The sequence below is a fragment of the Chlamydotis macqueenii genome, chromosome 5 (genome assembly GCF_036417535.1).
Source record: "Chlamydotis macqueenii isolate bChlMac1 chromosome 5, bChlMac1.mat, whole genome shotgun sequence".
Taxonomy (NCBI): domain Eukaryota; kingdom Metazoa; phylum Chordata; class Aves; order Otidiformes; family Otididae; genus Chlamydotis; species Chlamydotis macqueenii.
Window position 1 is genome coordinate 57,330,865 of NC_141560.1, and position 18,330 is coordinate 57,349,194.

Here is an 18,330-nt window from a genome sequence, read left to right on the forward strand (position 1 = left end):
CCTGACTTCATATGTTGAACTTGTGTCTTAAATACTTTATAAAATGAGACCAAATAATTTTTGTGTTCTGCAGTTTGTAAACTACGGACAGAAATACTTGTTTTCTATGCTATGATCCTTTCCTGGTATGTAATCTTGTTTACCATTCAGTCACTGAGCTCAATTACTTCTCTCTGAGGTATACTACTTTTCTTTTTAGCTTCTGTCTTAGTTTGCAAGTGTCCTATGAAGAAATTCTTAATTTATTATAAGCTATTTTCAAATAATTTAGAAATCTGTTTTTCATGGTGTCCTAGGTGCAGTAAAGACTCTCTGTAAATAATCAGTTAATAATTCTTTCCTGTATTTATAAGTTCATGCAGAAGAACCAAGAGGAAATAACTTTTCCTGAAACAACTTTTGCTTTTCACAGTAAAATGTTTGCATGTATAAATACATGCTGAGAAGAACATGATGTATATAAATACAATTAGATTCTTTTCCTGCAAGATCCAATTACTAGGGATTCATGTAGTATATAGTCAAATACTTAAATAATGTTTTGGAGAGCTGACTCTCTATGCTTACACCTGTAATTTACTGCTGGGTAGTTTGTTACATATTTAATCTGTAACTAATTTTTTCCAGACTACCATTGTGCATCATGCACTACTGTTAGATTGTAAAATCCTTCCTCTTGTTTGGTCTCGTGCTAATCTGTAAGTGGTGGCCACATATATCAGCTGCCTTTCTGAACTTCCCCTGGTCTATACAAAGCTTGGTAGTAGGTAGTCTTTTCCTCCCATTTGACCTTCTCCCTCCTCACCCCCTAAAAATTTTAAAGACTCTTGATTATCTCTTGAGTAATAAAATAATCAAAATTGTGGTTCTGGTCTGTCCTCGTTAATTTTCTTATTCTGCTGTAATATTATATTGTTATTAAACTGTGATGACTTTGAGAATTTCTCTGATGAGGTATCTAGAAATGGTTAATTTCTGTCCAGTTCTGAGAGGAAGTTCTGCTCAGACCTATTCTGTTACAGATTCTGAGTTTAGAGAGGACTCTTCAACAGATTAATCAAAGCCTTGTGTTCAGCATGACTGTACTCCTAGTATCCCATTTGCAAATAGGGTTAAGAAGTGTATTTCTTTTCTGCAAAATTGTAGAATCATAGAATAGTTAGGGTAGGAAGGAACCTTCAAAGGTCATCTAGTCCAACCCCCATGCAAGGAGCAGACACATCTCCAAATACATTCAGGTTGCTCAGAGCTCCATGCAGCCTAGCCTTGAATGTTTCCAGGGATGGGGCATCCACCACCTCTCTGGGCAACCTGTTCCAGTGTTCTACCACCCTCATCATAAAAATTTTTTTCCTAATGTCTAATCTGAATCTACCTCCCTCTGTTTTAAAAACTTTACCCCTCATCCTGTTACAACAGGCTCTGCTGAAGAGTTTCTCCCTGTCTTTCCTGTAGGTCCTCTTTAGGTACTGGAAGGCTGCTATAAGGTCTCCCTGGAGCCTCCTCTTCTCCAGGCTGAACAGCCCCAACTCTCTCAGCCTGTCCTCACAGGAGACATGCTCCAGCCCTCTTATCACCTTTGTGGCCTTCCTCTGGACTTGCTCCAACAGGTCCATGTCCTTCTTGTGTTGGGGGCTCCAGAACTGGACACAGTACTCCAGGTGGAGTCTCACCAGAGCAGAGGGGCAGAATCACCTCCTTCGACCTGCTGGCCACACTCCTCTTGATGCAGCCCAGGATGCGGTTGGCTTTCTGGGCTGCACGGGTGCATTGCCTGCTCATGTTGAGCTTCTCATCCACCAGCACTCCCAAGTCCCTCTCCTCAGGGCTGCTCTCAATCCATTCTCCACCCAGCCTGTATTTGTGACTGGGATTGCTCCAACCCAGGTGCAGAACCTTGCACTTGGCCTGGTTGAACTTCATGAGGTTTGCAGGGGCCCACCTCTCCAGCCTGTCAAGATCCCTCTGGATGGCATCCCTCCTCTCCAGCTTGTCAACAGCACCACACAGCTTGCTGTTATCAGTGAACATGCTGAGGGTGCACTCTAGCCCACTGTGCATGTTGCTGACAAAGATGTTACACAGGCCCAGGCCCAATACCGACCCCTGAGGAACACCACTCGTCACCGGTCTCCACCTGGATGTTGAGCCGTTGACCACCACTCTCTGAGTTCGGCCATCCAGCCAATTCCTTATCCACTGAGTGGTCCATCAATCAAATCAACATCTCTCCAGTTTAGAGAGAAGGATGTCGTGTGGGACAGTGTCAAATGCCTTGCATAAGTGCAGGCAGATGACATCAGTTGCTCGTCCCTTGTCCCCTGATGCTGTTACCCTGACATAGAAGGCCACCAAATTGGTCAGGCATGATCTACCCTTTGTGAAGCCATGCTGTCTGTCACCAATCGCCTCCTTGCTCTCCATGTGCCTTAGCATGGTTTCCAGGAGAATCTATTCCATGACCTTGCCAGGCACAGAGGTGAGGCTGACCGGCCTGTAGTTCCCTGGGTCTTCCTTGTTCCCCTTTTTAAAAATGGGGGTTATGTTCCCTCTCTTCCAGTCATCAGGGACCTCACCGGACTGCCAGAACTTCTCCAATACGATGGCCAGCGGCTTGGCAACTTCATCCGCCAGTTCCCTGAGGACCCGTGGATGCATCTTATTGGGTCCCATGGACTTGTGCACCTTTAGGTTCCTCAGATGCTCCCGAACGTGCTCTTCCCATACAGTGGGTGGTTCTTCATCCTCACAGTCCCTGCTTGTGCCTTCCACAACTTGGGTGACATGGCTAGAGCCCTTATCGGTGAAGACTAAGGCAAAAAAGTCATTGAGCACCTCAGCCTTCTCCATGTTGCGAGTAACCAGGTCACCCATTTCCTTCCGGAGAGGGCCCACATTTTCCCTGGACTTCCTTTTGTCCCCAACGTATCTATAGAAGCTTTTCTTGTTGCCCTTGATGTCCCTGGCCAGATTCAATTCTGTCAGGGCTTTAGCCTGACTCACCTGATCCCTGGCCATTCAGACAACCTCTCTGTAATCCTCGCAGGCTACTTGTTCTTGCTTCCACCCTCTGTAGGCTTTCTTCTTGATTTTCGGTTGGTCCAGGAGCTCCTTGTTCATCCACGCAGGCCTCCTGGCGTTTTTGCCCAACTTCCTCTTCTTTGGGATGCATCACTCCTGATCTTGGAGGAGGTGCTCCTTGAATATCAACCAACTTTCCTTTTATCAAAATAATTTTGAAGATTGTAAAGCTGAAATAATAATGCAATGGATACCCAGAACTGCACTTATAATGTTCTACTTGTGCTATTGCAAAGGAAAAAAAAAACACCCCAAAATGACCTTTAGATATCTAGGGCCAAGGAGGAGGGATATAGTTCAGCATCTATAGCCTCCATCCCCTGTAGTCTGCACTTGGTTAGCTTGTCAGAAAGAAATTTGATAACTACGTCTAGTAGTTAACTGAGAAGACTCATCCATGTTCATTTTAGCATCTATCTATAGGACATATCAAAATGATTGGAAATTGTTCAGCAGAAAGCTGCTGGGATGTAGGCTAGAGGAATGTATGGCTGGTGACCCTCCTGTAAAGAGATTTCCTTTAATTGCTGGATTGGAGCAATAAAACAAGGTCTTCTCTTCATATCCTTGAAATGTGTTGTCATTACTAAATCCAGTGATGCAGAATGGATTTTGGGTTGTTGGTCTATCCCTTAGACGCTGAAGTTTCAAACAGGCAGAATGTGGCATCATAAAATGCATGAAAGCTTAGATTTGCTTCTCATACATCACAAACAGTAAGAAAAATTTTGCCACTTTATTCCTTTCCCAATGCTTTCAGTAGCAGTTCCCTTCTTGATTTATGCCTTACCTTTTTCTCTTTCCCTTCATTCCAGACCTGGATTTTGTGATTTTTTTTTTTTTAATAGAATCATAGAATAGTTTGGGTTGGAAGGGACATTTAAAGGTCATCTAGTGTAGATAGTTAACATTTTGTGTAACTTGAGATCAAAGTTAAGTGTATGTGCACCTAATGTGTTTTGAGTTTCTTAGAATTTAGATGAATTCAGGTTATAAAAACATTTTACGTGGTAGTTTAGACTACAAGCTTTTAAGAGCATGATACTGTCTATTTATAAATATTGTGTGGAAGCTTTTAGCTGCTAACAGAGTACAGGCATTGCTAAATAGTAGTTTATAGGATGGAAATGCCAGTAAATGCCAATTTTATGTTGCATTTTTTTCTTTATTTCTTTGTTTTCATTTCTGGTACCTTTGGATTTCATCTGAGACACAACCATGTCAAAGTTTACCGCAAGGCCTTTACCAAAGGGACTGGTATTCTGGAGGTTGTTTCAGTTTCCCTTTTCCCCCCCTGCCCTCTCAAAAATTCTCTTTTCTTCTTAGCAGATATTCAAGCACATCTCCACCAGTACTTTCTCTACCTGATTTTTGGGAAAAGCTGTAGAAATTGCTGACTGTTGTAATAAAAACTTTCTTTTTGGCACAACCCTCTCAGCTTCTTTGCCTCTTTTGACCCTGTCCTTAAACTAGGAAACTTATAAGTATAGAGATGAATGGTTTGTTTTATTGCACAATGAACCATCCTTCCAGTAAGTGGGTGGAAAGGAGCCAGTGAGGCAAAGAAAGAGAGAACATAGGGAGTGATCCGCTTGAGTATCATGATTACCCAGGCTTGAAAGTGTTTTCAGACATTACGTAGGTGATGGTAAAGCTGCCTTCTGGACTGTGACTTACAAAGATACACTTATATCACGATACAGAAAAAAAAAGTGTATGTATGCTTGCAATTAATACCAGTTTATGCATGCATATATAGCTACAAAGATGCATGCGCACACACAAATATTAAGTAGTTAATCCTGCATTTGGCCTAAACCATCTGAAGTATTATAATGCAGCAGAGACTCCTTTTTTTTTTTTCTCCTCTCTGTCTGACTACATCTTCCATTCCCTTAAGTGGGGTCACCAGTGGAACCATTCGTAATGCTTAATAACGAACCCAACCTAAGGATGCACTCTTCAGAATACTGAAATTGATTTTTCTCCTCTAAAAGTGCGACCTGCTAGTGTAGCCTTTGTCCTAATGCCTAATAGTATGTGATGTTCCTGACAGCATGGGATGTGAGCACAGATGTTCTGCAGGCATCAGAGAAAAACAGCCTCAATGCAATGTCTAATGCTGTCAAAGGCATTTCATTTGCTGCAGATCAATGTCTGCTTTGAAGGAGAACAATTAAGGTGTTTTGTTCCTTTTTAAATGGGTCCTTAAAATTACATTTGTATCATCTAAAGCTTAATAAGCAGCTAGATAGATACGCATGAGATATGAGCATCTTGATAAATTCATGGATGCTTAACACTTTTCAAATTCAGACTATTAATGTAAGAACCTAGCTTATGGTTAATATGATTAAAGATGTCAGAAATACCACAGTGGTTCTGACCTCTCTCTTCTAGAGTACCTTTGCTGTAGTGCTTATCCTGAGATAACTTTTAAGAAAAATGCTCTTCTGTTCAGTGCCATATTATATCTGCAACATAGGAAATTATACTGTTCACTCTGTATCACATAGAGCTCCTGTTGAAAGTCTCATTCTACCAAGCTGAGAGGAACATTTCCATGGACTTCATTTAGTCCTTCAAGGTTGGATGGACAGATTGTGTGGCAGAATCAAGGAAGACTGCAGAGCCCTGGGAGTGCAAGCGAAAACTATTGGTGCCCAAGTTATCTTTTGTTCCATTTTACCAGTTAGAGGAAAGGGTGCAGCCAGAATTAGATGTATAATGCAAATCAACTTCTGGGTTCTTGGCTGGTGCTGTCATGAGGATTTTGGCTTTTATGACAACAGGACATTCTTCAATGACTATAGCCTGTTAGGGAGGGATGTGATCCACTTTTCTAGAAGAGGCAAGGGAATCTTTGGCAGCAAGCTGGCCAACATGGTGAGGTGAACTTTAAACTGAAGGATTCAGGGGATGGAGTCCAAAGTGGCAACGCTCAGGCCATTGCAACCAACTAGGGAATAAGCCAGGCCAACTAGAGCAGCGACAAATGTTCCTTAGCTGGTTCCTAAGATAAGAACCAGAAGACTAACCTCCTCAAATATACCAATGCATACAGCCTAGGGATCAAACAGGAGAAACTGGAGGTCCGCAGCCAGTCAGAAAGTTATGATATCATAGCAGTAACTGAAACATGGTGGGACAACTCACATGACTGGATGATTGCAATAGATGGCTATAGACTGTTTCATAAAGACAGGCAGGGAATAAGAGGAGGAAGAATCGCACTCTATGTTAAGGACAACATTGAATGTATAGGAGTCAACTACAGCGATTGTGGAAGCCCAGTCAAATGCCTCTGTCCCTTGGTGGACAAGGGAGGATCAACGGACATAATCTACCTGGACTTATGCAAGGCATTTGACACTGTCCCACACGACATCCTTCTCTCTAAACTGGAGAGATGTGGATTTGATGGACGGACCACTCAGTGGATAAGGAATTGGCTGGATGGCCGAACTCAGAGAGTGATGGTCAACGGCTCAACATCCAGGTGGAGACCGGTGACGAGTGGTATTCCTCAGGGGTCGGTATTGGGCCTGGGCCTGTGTAACATCTTTGTCAGCAACATGCACAGTGGGCTAGAGTGCACCCTCAGCATGTTCACTGATAACAGCAAGCTGTGTGGTGCTGTTGACAAGCTGGAGAGGAGGGATGCCATCCAGAGGGATCTTGACAGGCTGGAGAGGTGGGCCCGTGCAAACCTCATGAAGTTCAACCAGGCCAAGTGCAAGGTTCTGCACCTGGGTTGGAGCAATCCCAGTCACAAATACAGGCTGGGTGGAGAATGGATTGAGAGCAGCCCTGAGGAGAGGGACTTGGGAGTGCTGGTGGATGAGAAGCTCAACATGAGCAGGCAATGCACCCGTGCAGCCCAGAAGGCCAACCGCATCCTGGGCTGCATCAAGAGGAGTGTGGCCAGCAGGTCGAAGGAGGTGATTCTGCCCCTCTGCTCTGGTGAGACTCCACCTGGAGTACTGTGTCCAGTTCTGGAGCCCCCAACATAAGAAGGACATGGACCTGTTGGAGCAAGTCCAGAGGAAGGCCACAAAGGTGATAAGAGGGCTGGAGCATGTCTCCTGTGAGGACAGGCTGAGAGAGTTGGAGCTGTTCAACCTGGAGAAGAGGAGGCTCCAGGGAGACCTTATAGCAGCCTTCCAGTACCTAAAGAGGACCTACAGGAAAGACAGGGAGAAACTCTTCAGCAGAGCCTGTTGTAACAGGATGAGGGGTAAAGTTTTTAAAACAGAGGGAGGTAGATTCAGATTAGACATTAGGAAAAAAATTTTTATGATGAGGGTGGTAGAACACTGGAACAGGTTGCCCAGAGAGGTGGTGGATGCCCCATCCCTGGAAACATTCAAGGCTAGGCTGCATGGAGCTCTGAGCAACCTGAATGTATTTGGAGATGTCTCTGCTCCTTGCATGGGGGTTGGACTAGATGACCTTTGAAGGTTCCTTCCTACCCTAACCATTCTATGATTCTAAGATCAGAGAGGTCATCTTACAGTATCTGCTTACGAAATGTGCTGCCGACCTCCAATCCAAGACAGTAAGGCAAATGAAGCAATATTTGAGTCACTTAAGCAAGCTTCAAGTCAACAGAACCTGGTTCTTATGGGTAACCTCAATTACCCAGACATTTGTTGGAAGAACAGTCTAGCAGCTCACACGTCATCCATCAAGTTCCTGGAATATATAGAAGATTGCTTCCATACAAATGTTAGATGTGCCAACCAGGAATGATGCACTGCTGAACTTGGTACTCACAAACCAAGAAAACCTGCTTTGCAGTATCTTGGTTAGTGATAGCCTTGGCTGCAGTGATCACAATATTGTGGAGTTTGAGATCCTCTGATCATGCTGAAGGTAGAGTTTTAGATTTTAGAAGAGCTAACTTCAACTTGCTCAGAGCCCAGTTTAGAGGGATTCTGTGGGAAGCTTCCGTGGAAGCTAAAGGAGCTAACGAGTGCTGGGGAGTTTTTCAAGAATGCTCTGGAAGCACAAAACCAGTTCATCCCCTTTAAAGGTAAGGGAAGTAAGTGCAGACCCCCTTGGCTTAACTGCAGGCTTCTGAGTCTGCTTAAAACCAAGAGAGAAGTGTACCAGAGATGGAAAAGTGGACGAATACCCATTGGCAACTATAAGGCCATTTCCAGAGCATGCAGAGATGTAGTTAGAAAAACAAAAGCTCAGCTCAAATTTGAATTGTTTAGAAATGTCAAAAACTACAAGAAAGGGTTCTTCAGGTAAGTAAACAACAAGCAGAAAAAGATGGAAAATAATGACCTACTGTTAAAGAGGAGAGGTGAATTATTCACCAACAATGCTGAAAAGGCAGATGTTCTTAGCACTTTCTTCACCTCTGTCTTTACCAGCACTATTGGGCCTCAGGCATTGGGAACAAAAATGCAGCAAAAATTGTTGATGCAAATGCAGGCATCAACATCCGTCAATGAAGGAGGAGTTGGTATGTGAACTGTTACAGGAGCTTCAACCCCTAGAAATCGATGTCCATGATAATATCCAGCCAAGGGCATTAAGAGAGCTGGCTGACATTGTTGCGAGGCCACTCTACATAATGTTTGAGAAGTCGTAGAGATTGAGGGACATCCTGGAAGACTGGAAGAAGGCTAAAGTCACCCACATTTACAAGAAAGTCTTGAAGGAGGATCCAGAAAATTATAGGTTAATCAGTCTTCAGTCCATGGGAAAGTTATGGAATGAATCCTCCTGGGGGCTATCACAAGTCAAATGAAGCATGTGATTAGGAAAAGCCAGCATGGATTCACCAAGGGCAAATCGTACTTGACAAACGTGATTGCCTTCTAGGACAAGGTAACTGCTTGGTTGACGTAGGGCGAGTGGTGGACATTGTCCATCTGGATTTTGTCAAGGCTTTCAATATCGTTTCCCACAGCCTCCTCTTAGAGAAACTGATGTGTTATGGTCTAGACAGTGGTCTGTATGGTGGGTGGGGAACTGGCTTACAGGCCACACACAGAGGGTGGTGGTAAATAGCTCCACTTCAAGCTGACAACCTGTCACAGGTGGGGTCCCCCAGGGCCTGATATTGGACCCAGTGCTGTTTAATATCTTCATAAGTGATCTGGATGATTGGATCAAGTGTACCCTGATGAAGTTTACTGGTGATACCAAACTGAGTGGGAAAGTAGACACTTCAGAAGGGAGAGCTACCCTGCAGGAAGACCTGGATAGACTGAAAGAGTGGGCTAACAAGAACCTTATGAAGTTCAACAAGGACAGGTGTAAGGCCTTGCACCTGGGAAAACATAATCCAGGAGTGCAGCATAGGCTGGGATCTATGTGGTTGCGGAGCAGCTCTGTGGAAAAGGACCTGGGGGTCCTCGTAGACAAAAAGCTGAATATGAATGAACAGTGTGCTGCTGTGGAAAAGAAAGCCAACAGGATGTTGTGTTGCATCAAGAAGGGCATCAGTAGCAGAGATAAAGAAGTAATTATCCCACTCAGCACTTGTCAGGCCACACCTGGAATACTCTGTTCAGTTTTGGTCTCTGCTATACAAAAACATGTGGACAGACTGGAGAGGATCCAGAGAAGGGCCACAAAGATGATCAAAGGACTGGGAAGCCTGCTATATGAGGAAAGACTTAGAGAACTGGGTTGGTTGGATGCTTGAGATCCCTTTCAACCTGGTATTCTATGATTGTTTATTCATTGTTGTTGTTAGTTTTACTGAAAGTAAATGAGAATTTACAGGGCTGGTGCAGAAATTGCCTGATGAGGGTCTGTGTGATGCAGATGAGTAATTCCTTGTGGTCTTGAACTCTGTGAATTTAATACTTCTACAGTGTCAGACTGCATTTAGTTAGGTAGTTGCACAGCCAGTGCTGTCCCTGTTCCTGAGAGTGTGGACCACTCTCTTTTCCATTTATGCTTTGTATCACAGTGACAGTGACAGCGAGTATGGCAAAGTACAGTTAAGCATGCTGAATGTCTAATCCAGTTGCCTTTTAATGCAAGTTGACAGCTGCTGGCAAAGCGGGTTGAAATGGTATTCTTGGAGACTTCTGCTACAGATCACAGTCTGAAAAAATCCCAGTTCCTACAGCTCCTTCTTACAGGATTTATTCAACTCTGTTTGTTGTGAGGAGAACCATATTCTTTTATTGAACTTTCTCTTTGTAATGTTTGCTATTTCTCCTCAGTGTTGCTTACTTATTAATCAAAATTTCAGAACAGCAACAATATAAAGGCTTATGTTATCATGTTATGTTATCATGCTACCTTGCTGGCATGCTTTTGCTCCTTTGCTTGCTGCTCAGTTTCGTTTCTGTGATCGCTGCTTGGGATGGGCTGTATCAGTCATTGGGACATAGGGTGGTGAAAAATCATGCATTGTTCATTTTGTGTATTTTAGTAACCTTATATTTTGTTATTATTGTAGTTTTCCTTTGCTATTCTAGTAAACTGTCTTTATCTCAACCCACAAGTTTTCCTTTCTTCCCAATTCTCTCCCCCATCCCACAGGGAAGGGGAAGCAAGAAACTGTGTGGTGACTAGGGCTAAACCACAACTGCCTTGGAGGCTGTTTTAGTCTTGTTTAAGTCTAGAAATATTATTAGATGTGAACCTCTGATCTCTGAATCTTAGAAAAGATGCTTTTTGTGAGTGAGCAATTCTCTTTTCAGTAACTTCTTGACACAAAGACAACTAAGGCATTGCTGTTGTCTGACAGGGATTGATGGCCCAGCTGCTTTTCAAGACGATGTACAGAAGACAGGAAGTCAAGTGCAGATTCTCACAGTTGGACAGTCTAGCCATGATGAAGATGATGGAGAGAAAATGGCTAGTGGCCAGCAACAGCAAAGCAAACAAGATCTTAGAACAGCAATGCAGAAGAAAGGTAAGTACAAAGCTGCCTTCATGTTCTCATTGCTTGCTTTATGTACATTGACTCCTTTCCCTATTCTCACTCTCAGCCCTAGCCTAAGCAGAGATTGTTACTCTGTGTTTCTTCTCCTCTGAGCCTATTACACTCCATTGTATTATCTTCAAAAAAATAAAGTTCTCTTTCATCCCAAGGAACAAGAGCTCTCTAGGCTCTCAGGGATATGGCTTCCCCATCTGCAGTGCAGTGGCACTATTAAGGTACCAGCAGATGCTAATGCTCACATCCATCTGTTCACATTTTTATATCATGAAACTCTGGAAATCACTTACTTGACGGTTAAAAAAAAGAGTACACAATAACGACATTCAAGCTAGAATATTAATTTTAGTTGTGTTGTCAGTTAAATATTGTTAATGTTTTCATAATGTGTCTTCATGCTTGCAAAGGTGAAAATTACAGCCCTATGTATTCTGCAGCATATCCCATGCATAGTCCTCAAATGTTCTGGAATTTTTTTTTTTTTTTTCTAGAGGCATGTGTGTGTGATTTGGGAGATAGATTGTGTATGCACCTATTCATACATCTGTCTTTTCCTTCCTGCACTGTTATTATTTCTCATCAGACGTTAACTGTAGGAAGGAAAAAAGATCCTAAAATCCTCACAAAGCTTTTTCTGAAGGCATTTGCTTTGGAGTTGTTCTTCTTCGGAGTGTACAGCTTTTGAAGCAAAGATGTCTCAAGCCAAGAGTGCTCTGATGCTTTAAGAATAATCTCTTTGTGTATAAAGAGCAAAATGTAAGTGCAAACTTGACTCATCTAGAATAGACTATTCATACTTAAATGCCCGCCTCTTGTCTGCAGAGCAGTTCTCACTAAGATTCATTTTTTTCTGGGACATTACACTGCAGATGTGAGCAACTTCAACTGAAATGGGCAGATTTTCCCCAAGTGTGGTATTTCCTGGGCATTTTGAGACGGAGCGATGTTGGCATGACTAACAAGTTCTGATCTGTGTGGTGATTGTGTTGCCTTAGACTATGATTCAGAATATTTAATTTTCAGGCACACTACTTACTAAAGCTGATTGACTTAAAAACTATCAACAGGCTTCTCAAATTAGGTCAGAGCATTCAGATTTTTACTCTGGGGGACATTTCTATTTTTGATATTTTTTCCAGGTTAAGATATATTTTATTCTCTCTGATTTTTTGTTTATTTTTTAATAGAAGCAGTGGGTGGGGGTTTTTTATTTTGATTTTGTTTGGGTTTTTTTTTTTTGTTGCTTCATATTCTTAAATATATAATATGACCTTTTTTTATGCAGGTCTGAGTATACTCCTGATCAGAACAGACGCTGCTAAGAATGGATCACTAATATGCTTCAAGTCAGGGAGGGGGTCACTTTTTTAAAATAATGTCGTAGTTCAGCCCCAATCGGGACCAGACTACGCAGTCTCTCTCTCACTCCTCCCACCCTCCTAGAGAGTAGGGGGAGATAATATAAGAAAAAACAGCTCGAGGTTTGAGATAAGGACAGGGGGAAAATCCTTAAAGTTACTGTTATGGGCAAAACAGACTCGACTTGGGGAAAACTATTAATTTATTACTACAAACAGCAGGATAATGAGACAGAGAACAAGATAGCCTTCCTCCACCCCTCCCTCTTCCCAGGCTTAACATTATCTCTACTAGCTTCCCCCCCTGAGCGGCACAGGGGGGAAGAGGGAATGGGGATTGCGGTCAGTTCATCACGCATTGTTTTACGCTGCTGCTTCATAGTCTGGAGAAGAACTCCTCACATTCCTCCCCTGCTCCATTGTGGGGTCCCTCCCACGGGCCACAGTCCTTCATGAAACTGCTCTGGCGTGGGTCATCTCTTCCACAGGGTGCAGTCTCTCCAGAATGGCTGCCCCAGCAGGCCCTCCACGGGCCACAGCCTCCTTCAGGCCTCCACCTCCCCCGCTGTGGGGTCCTTCATGGGCTCCAAGTGGATCTCTGCTCCTCCGTGGACCTCCATGGGCTGCAGAGGGACAACCTGCTCCACCATGGTCGTCACCACAGGCTGCAGGGGAATCTTGGCCAGGAGCCTCATTACTCCTCCCCCTCCTTCTTCACTGACCTTGGCATCTGCAGTTGTTCCTCCCGCAAGAAAAGTACTTCACAACAGGCTGGCAGATGCCTCTCAGAATCTCTTCACATCATCCATCTCATTTCCTCTCCACTTCTTGCAGCCAGGCTGGGCCGAGTTGGGCCCAGTTGGCTGCCTGGCGAGAGGCCAGAGGGTGAGGCCTGCAAGGCCCATGAGGCCTGCCCCTCCCCCTCTGCACCTCTGCCCCCGCTCAGCTTCTTCACATCTTCTCTTTTTTTTTCTGTTTTCCCCTTCTTAAATACATTATCGCAGAGGCATTATCACGGGACATTCTGCTACCAATCGGCTCAGCCTTGGCCAGCAGTGGGTCCGCCCTAGGCCTGGCCGAGTCCACTGAACAAAGGGGAGCAACTTCTAGCAGTTTCCTACAGAAGCTACACCTTAGGCCCCCCCTTCACGAAACAAAACCACAACAAATAAAAATGCTGAGGTTTACTCATTTTTATTAACAACGAAGCTCTATGAGACACAAAGAAAGATATTAAGGTTGCAATTAGCAGCACCTCCATAAAATATCTTTACTATGTGCGTATAGTTTGCCACTTGATACCAGCAGAGGATGCTTGTTAGAGAGTTTTGAGTATCCCACTACTCGTGGGAAACTTTATGTAGAGCTAGGGCTTTCCATGTGGATTCCCACTGACGCTTCACTGCTCGTGACATGTCCCTGCTGGCATGTCCCTGTTGGTCTGAAAAGCATTTAGAATTACTGTCTCACATAAGTCCTTCTCTTGCATGGAACAGGAGCAAAAGGAGAACACAAAGATAATTGCTAACTGGCCTAATGGGAAAGGCTGAGTCTCATCAGATTTGGGCGGCCCTGATTTGCACCCATTCTGCTCTTTGACACTAGATTTATGGGGAGAAGCCTCTCTCAGCATGTGTCTGCTTCCCCAGAGAGTCAAGTTCTGTTGCCGGATGCTATAGGCTACCTGAGTGTGAAAAGAATATGCCATTTACAAGACAATGCCAAATGTTTTATTTGATTTCTCCATCTGTTGGAAATTGCCATAATAGAATAATTGTCTTCCTGCAGGAAATACTCATCCTTTTGATTTCAGAAGTCTTAATATATAGAGTTCCTTTCTGGCAAATTAGTAACTAGGACAGAGCCAGATTTCCATAAGTTTTAACACTGAATAACTAACATTGAGTCTTCACATTTATCAGTTTCCTATATGTCCCTGTAAAGTCTTGGAATGAGCAATTTGGTCTTAGTACTTCTTTGCCACCTAAAGTTACAACTGTTTGGGGATTTAGGGAAGGAATAGATTTGATTTCTGGATTCAGAAAGAACAGGAGCCCTCTGAAGCATTCTTCTCCACAGGTCAAGTGTGGACTTTTCTAAGCCTGGAACAGAATTCTCACCACCAAAATACTGGTGGTGAAATAGCATGGATGTAGAAATAAACTGATTATGTCTGTGCATATGCAAGTATAGCTTCATTGCACAGCTGCCAGCTGAGGAAATGGATTGTCTATGTTACTTATGCATATTTAACTAGAATGTGGTTGTCATTATTAAGAAATAATGCTTGGGTTTAATGAATGTGTGATTAATAATTAGTGAGTTCTACAGCTTTGAAAATACCTGTTGACCTGTGAACTCAGACCTCCTTTGCATAACCAGATCCTATTGAAACTTTTTGCTCCTGTGCTGTGTGGGTTATGTCTACATTGGGGGAACTGAAGAAGTGGATAATGAGACCATTCATGGTGCAGCTGAATGGAATACAAGCATTGCATATGTTCTATTTTACTCTTATACACTCACTCTAACTGCTCTGTTGTTGTTTCGTTCATCTGGTGTCAAAAGCTATTTCAATGTTACTGTGTTCTACTTGTGTAGAATCTGTCTATATCACTTGCGTTGATCAGGTTTGGGTTTTTTTCTTGTATGTGTTAGAATTCGAAAGTAGGCCAAAAACCTACCATGCAGGGAACATCTTGCACAGAAGGGTTTGTGGCACAGCTGTTCAGTGTGGATGATGTCTTTTGAAGCCTCACCTCTGCGATCCAGGGCTTTTTGACTTTATTCAAAGTACTAAAAAAGATGACAGCAAGTATAAGCAGATAGAAGGTGACCTTGATTCTGAAGAAAGATAAAATGTCTATAATGGAAAATTCTGGCAGCAGAATTATGGTCCCGTCCAGTAAGTCTTTAGCCCTGTGCAAAGTCTTGTTGGCAAGTTAGGCTTGTTCACCCAGTTAAGAGTTTGCAGAATCAAGCCCGTGGATTTTTTCCTTTCCCAGATCCCCATGCAAATACATCCTGGTCCTCTTCCACCTCCCAATCCAGTCTTGTTACCCTGGATCATGTTCCTGGTAAGTACAGACATAAAAAGTTAATTATGCCCATGCTGCTTGGCTATGGAAGTCTTTGCATTTCATTTATCCTTCTGCATTGGACTCACCGATAGTGGAAATTCTGGACCAAGTGTTTGGGATTTTTTTTAAGGAAAAAATATTGTGTGGTTAACTCCTAATATGTGGAACTTTGAGTTTGATCCCGAGTACAGGGTGCCTTCTTGAAAAACTAGGCCTGGCAAATGACCAACCATTGGTGCTTTCTGCTGCTAAGCCCTATTTGATGTACAAAGTTATGTTTCCCTTTGAAATGTCTGAGGTCTTGAATTCTTGCAAAGTCAGATTTTTAAGTGCTGTACGGCAGTTCCTTTGGCCTGGGCTGGTACTGTTTTTACATTAAATAAATAGGCATGAGAACATTTCCTTGATGTAAATGTTTCTTCTCAGTCTAAGATCTGCTCTTTGTCAGATCACATAGGAACAGTTAAACGTGCTGTAGAAGGGCTCATATTTTAATTGTTAAGATTTCAAAATGACTGTGATAGGTTGTCCACTCAACTCCAATTTTGAGTTTAGGATTTTGTTTTGTGTTCGAAGTACTTGATTGAATTAAGAAGATCTGAATTTAATTCCTAACTGGATATTACTGCTGAACCACTGCGTAACTCAATCCTGTCTGTGGAATGGAAACCATAATATTCCCTTTCTCATTAGCCAAAATTTTTTGGCTTTTCAGGCTGGGTACTGTCTCGCCAACGTATATGTACAATGCCTCAAACACACCCTCTCTCACCTGTGAGCCTAAGGGTGCAACAGTATGATAAGTGATATTTTGCAGCAATTATAGACAGCTTTAATGTATTAGTATTTCTTATAAGTGTCCACTTTCTTCTCAGGCATGTCAAGCAGCATGAATTTTGATGAGGAAGAGGATGAGGAAGATGAAGACAGCTCCAGTTCTTCACAGTTAAACAGTAACACCCGACCTGGTTCTGCCATGAGCAAGAAATCCAATAAGGTAAGGGGGTGAGTGTCAAAGAAGGAGCATGCAGGTTGCTATGTACTGCATGATTTCAGAGTGCAGTCAGGATAGGCCTGGCTTTCTTGTTTTGTTTTTAATATGCACTGAAGTATCTCCAAGGTGATTTACTGTGATAGCTCTCAGGGTTCACAGAAGCAAGCAATGAAAATAATGACTTGGAGAAAACAATAGCAAATATTTTATGAATTTGAATGAAGAGAAGGATAAACAGTAAATATTTACCTTTCTGCCTCTTGCAGGTGCTCAGAAGAATCTTTTGTTTCTATTGCTTTTTCTTGAGCATTTTCCTACTGTGTTCTCACTGTTGCCATCTGAACATAAGACTTTGGCTTGTTCAAATATTCTAAATCACAAGCTTTTGCTAAACCAGTTGATGATGCTCATCTGACTGCTCATCTCTGTTATGTCTCTATCTAGCTTAATATTTTTATCCCCATCCCATTTCTCCTTTCATCAAAGACCATCACTGTCCTTGGGTATGGCCTTTCTGGAAAGAGAAGTGTGGTGGGACAGGAAGGTGTGAGGCAGGGTTTGCTTTGTAACATTGCAGCGCTCTGCTTGTACAGCTGCCCTGTTCTGCTTTGCCAGGTGTGTCTGTACGCTGAGCGTCAATGGCACAGAGAACGGCTCCCTGGGCCATTGGTAGCCAAGAGCTTGACTGATTGGATGGGGAGAGATCTTTAGCTTGATAAGCTGCCTTCGAGGCTGCTGAGGAATCACAATGGAGAAAACAATATGTCCCTTGTATTTATGTTTTTAAAGTGCAGCTTCCTTCAAATGTCCTTCCTGTGTGCTTATAACCTTGTAAATCAAAGTTGAGGAAATCTGACTTTCGCTCACTGTTTTAGGAAGCAGCCTCAGCCCCCAGTCCTTCCACAAATGAGCCTCTCATAGATGTTGATGATCTGGAGGAATTTGCTGCAAGACCTGCTCCACAGGGTGTCACTGTCAAATGCAGAATCACAAGAGACAAGAAGGGAATGGACCGAGGGATGTACCCTACTTATTACCTCCACTTGGAAAGGGAGCATGGTAAAAAGGTCATAAAATAACTTGAATGTCATACCAGTTGCATCTGAATATTTAAAAAACTATTAAAATCTGAAGAAGTCTTACAAAGAAAATATAATCTTACATTTTAAATAAATTTTGACTTTCACTGAGGTCTGCCCTATAGCCTTCCAAAAGCAAAACAATAAATAGTATCACTTTATTCTACTGCCTTTCTTCATATGTCTAATCTTTGGTCTTAAACAATCCATGCATGGCACCTTTACGCAACAGTCAGCAGTTGGGGCTCTCTGCATTCTTTGGCCTGAAAAGCATCTACTTGCAATTCAACTCGAAGAGTCACAAGAACTTTGAATGAAACATTTAACAAAATAGATTGAATTTAATTATTTAAACCATAAATAATGAACTGAGTGGTTGAGAAGTCACTTTCCCTTTCCAGATTTTCATCTGGTTTTGCTAAGTCCCAGGAGACCTTCTGTTACTTTGCTAATGATGCTGGAAGACAGAAAAATTGCCTATGGTTTCCTTATATCAAAGCATTCTAGAATATGTTTTTTTGTACTGCTTAGGTGTTTCTGTTAGCTGGAAGGAAACGAAAGAAGAGTAAAACCTCTAATTACCTCATCTCCATAGACCCAACTGACCTGTCTCGGGGTGGAGAGAGTTTTATTGGAAAACTGAGGTAAACACTGATACATCTAAGAATTTTCTTTATATAATATAAAGTTCATTTGAAATTAAGAAGCCTGTAACCCACTATGACTTCTTAATTAGAGGCTTGACTATATCATGTGATACTGGTTTTAAAGTTCACCAGTATCCAAGGCACATTTTCAAAATGTCTCAAGTACTTAC

At 42.6% G+C, this 18,330-nt stretch overlaps 1 protein-coding gene across 4 annotated transcripts in view; it reads left to right on the forward strand.

The window, feature by feature from the left end:
- TUB (TUB bipartite transcription factor) overlaps positions 1-18,330 on the forward strand; it is a 173,292-nt gene that overhangs the window by 141,535 nt on the left and 13,427 nt on the right. For all 4 annotated transcript variants that reach the window (XM_086747949.1, XM_086747950.1, XM_086747953.1 and 1 more), the window contains 5 exons: positions 10,808-10,975; positions 15,366-15,437; positions 16,316-16,437; positions 17,310-17,501; positions 18,045-18,157. In XM_086747949.1, coding sequence (XP_086604075.1) covers positions 10,808-10,975; positions 15,366-15,437; positions 16,316-16,437; positions 17,310-17,501; positions 18,045-18,157 — 667 coding nt within the window. The remainder of the gene's footprint in view (positions 1-10,807; positions 10,976-15,365; positions 15,438-16,315; positions 16,438-17,309; positions 17,502-18,044; positions 18,158-18,330) is intronic.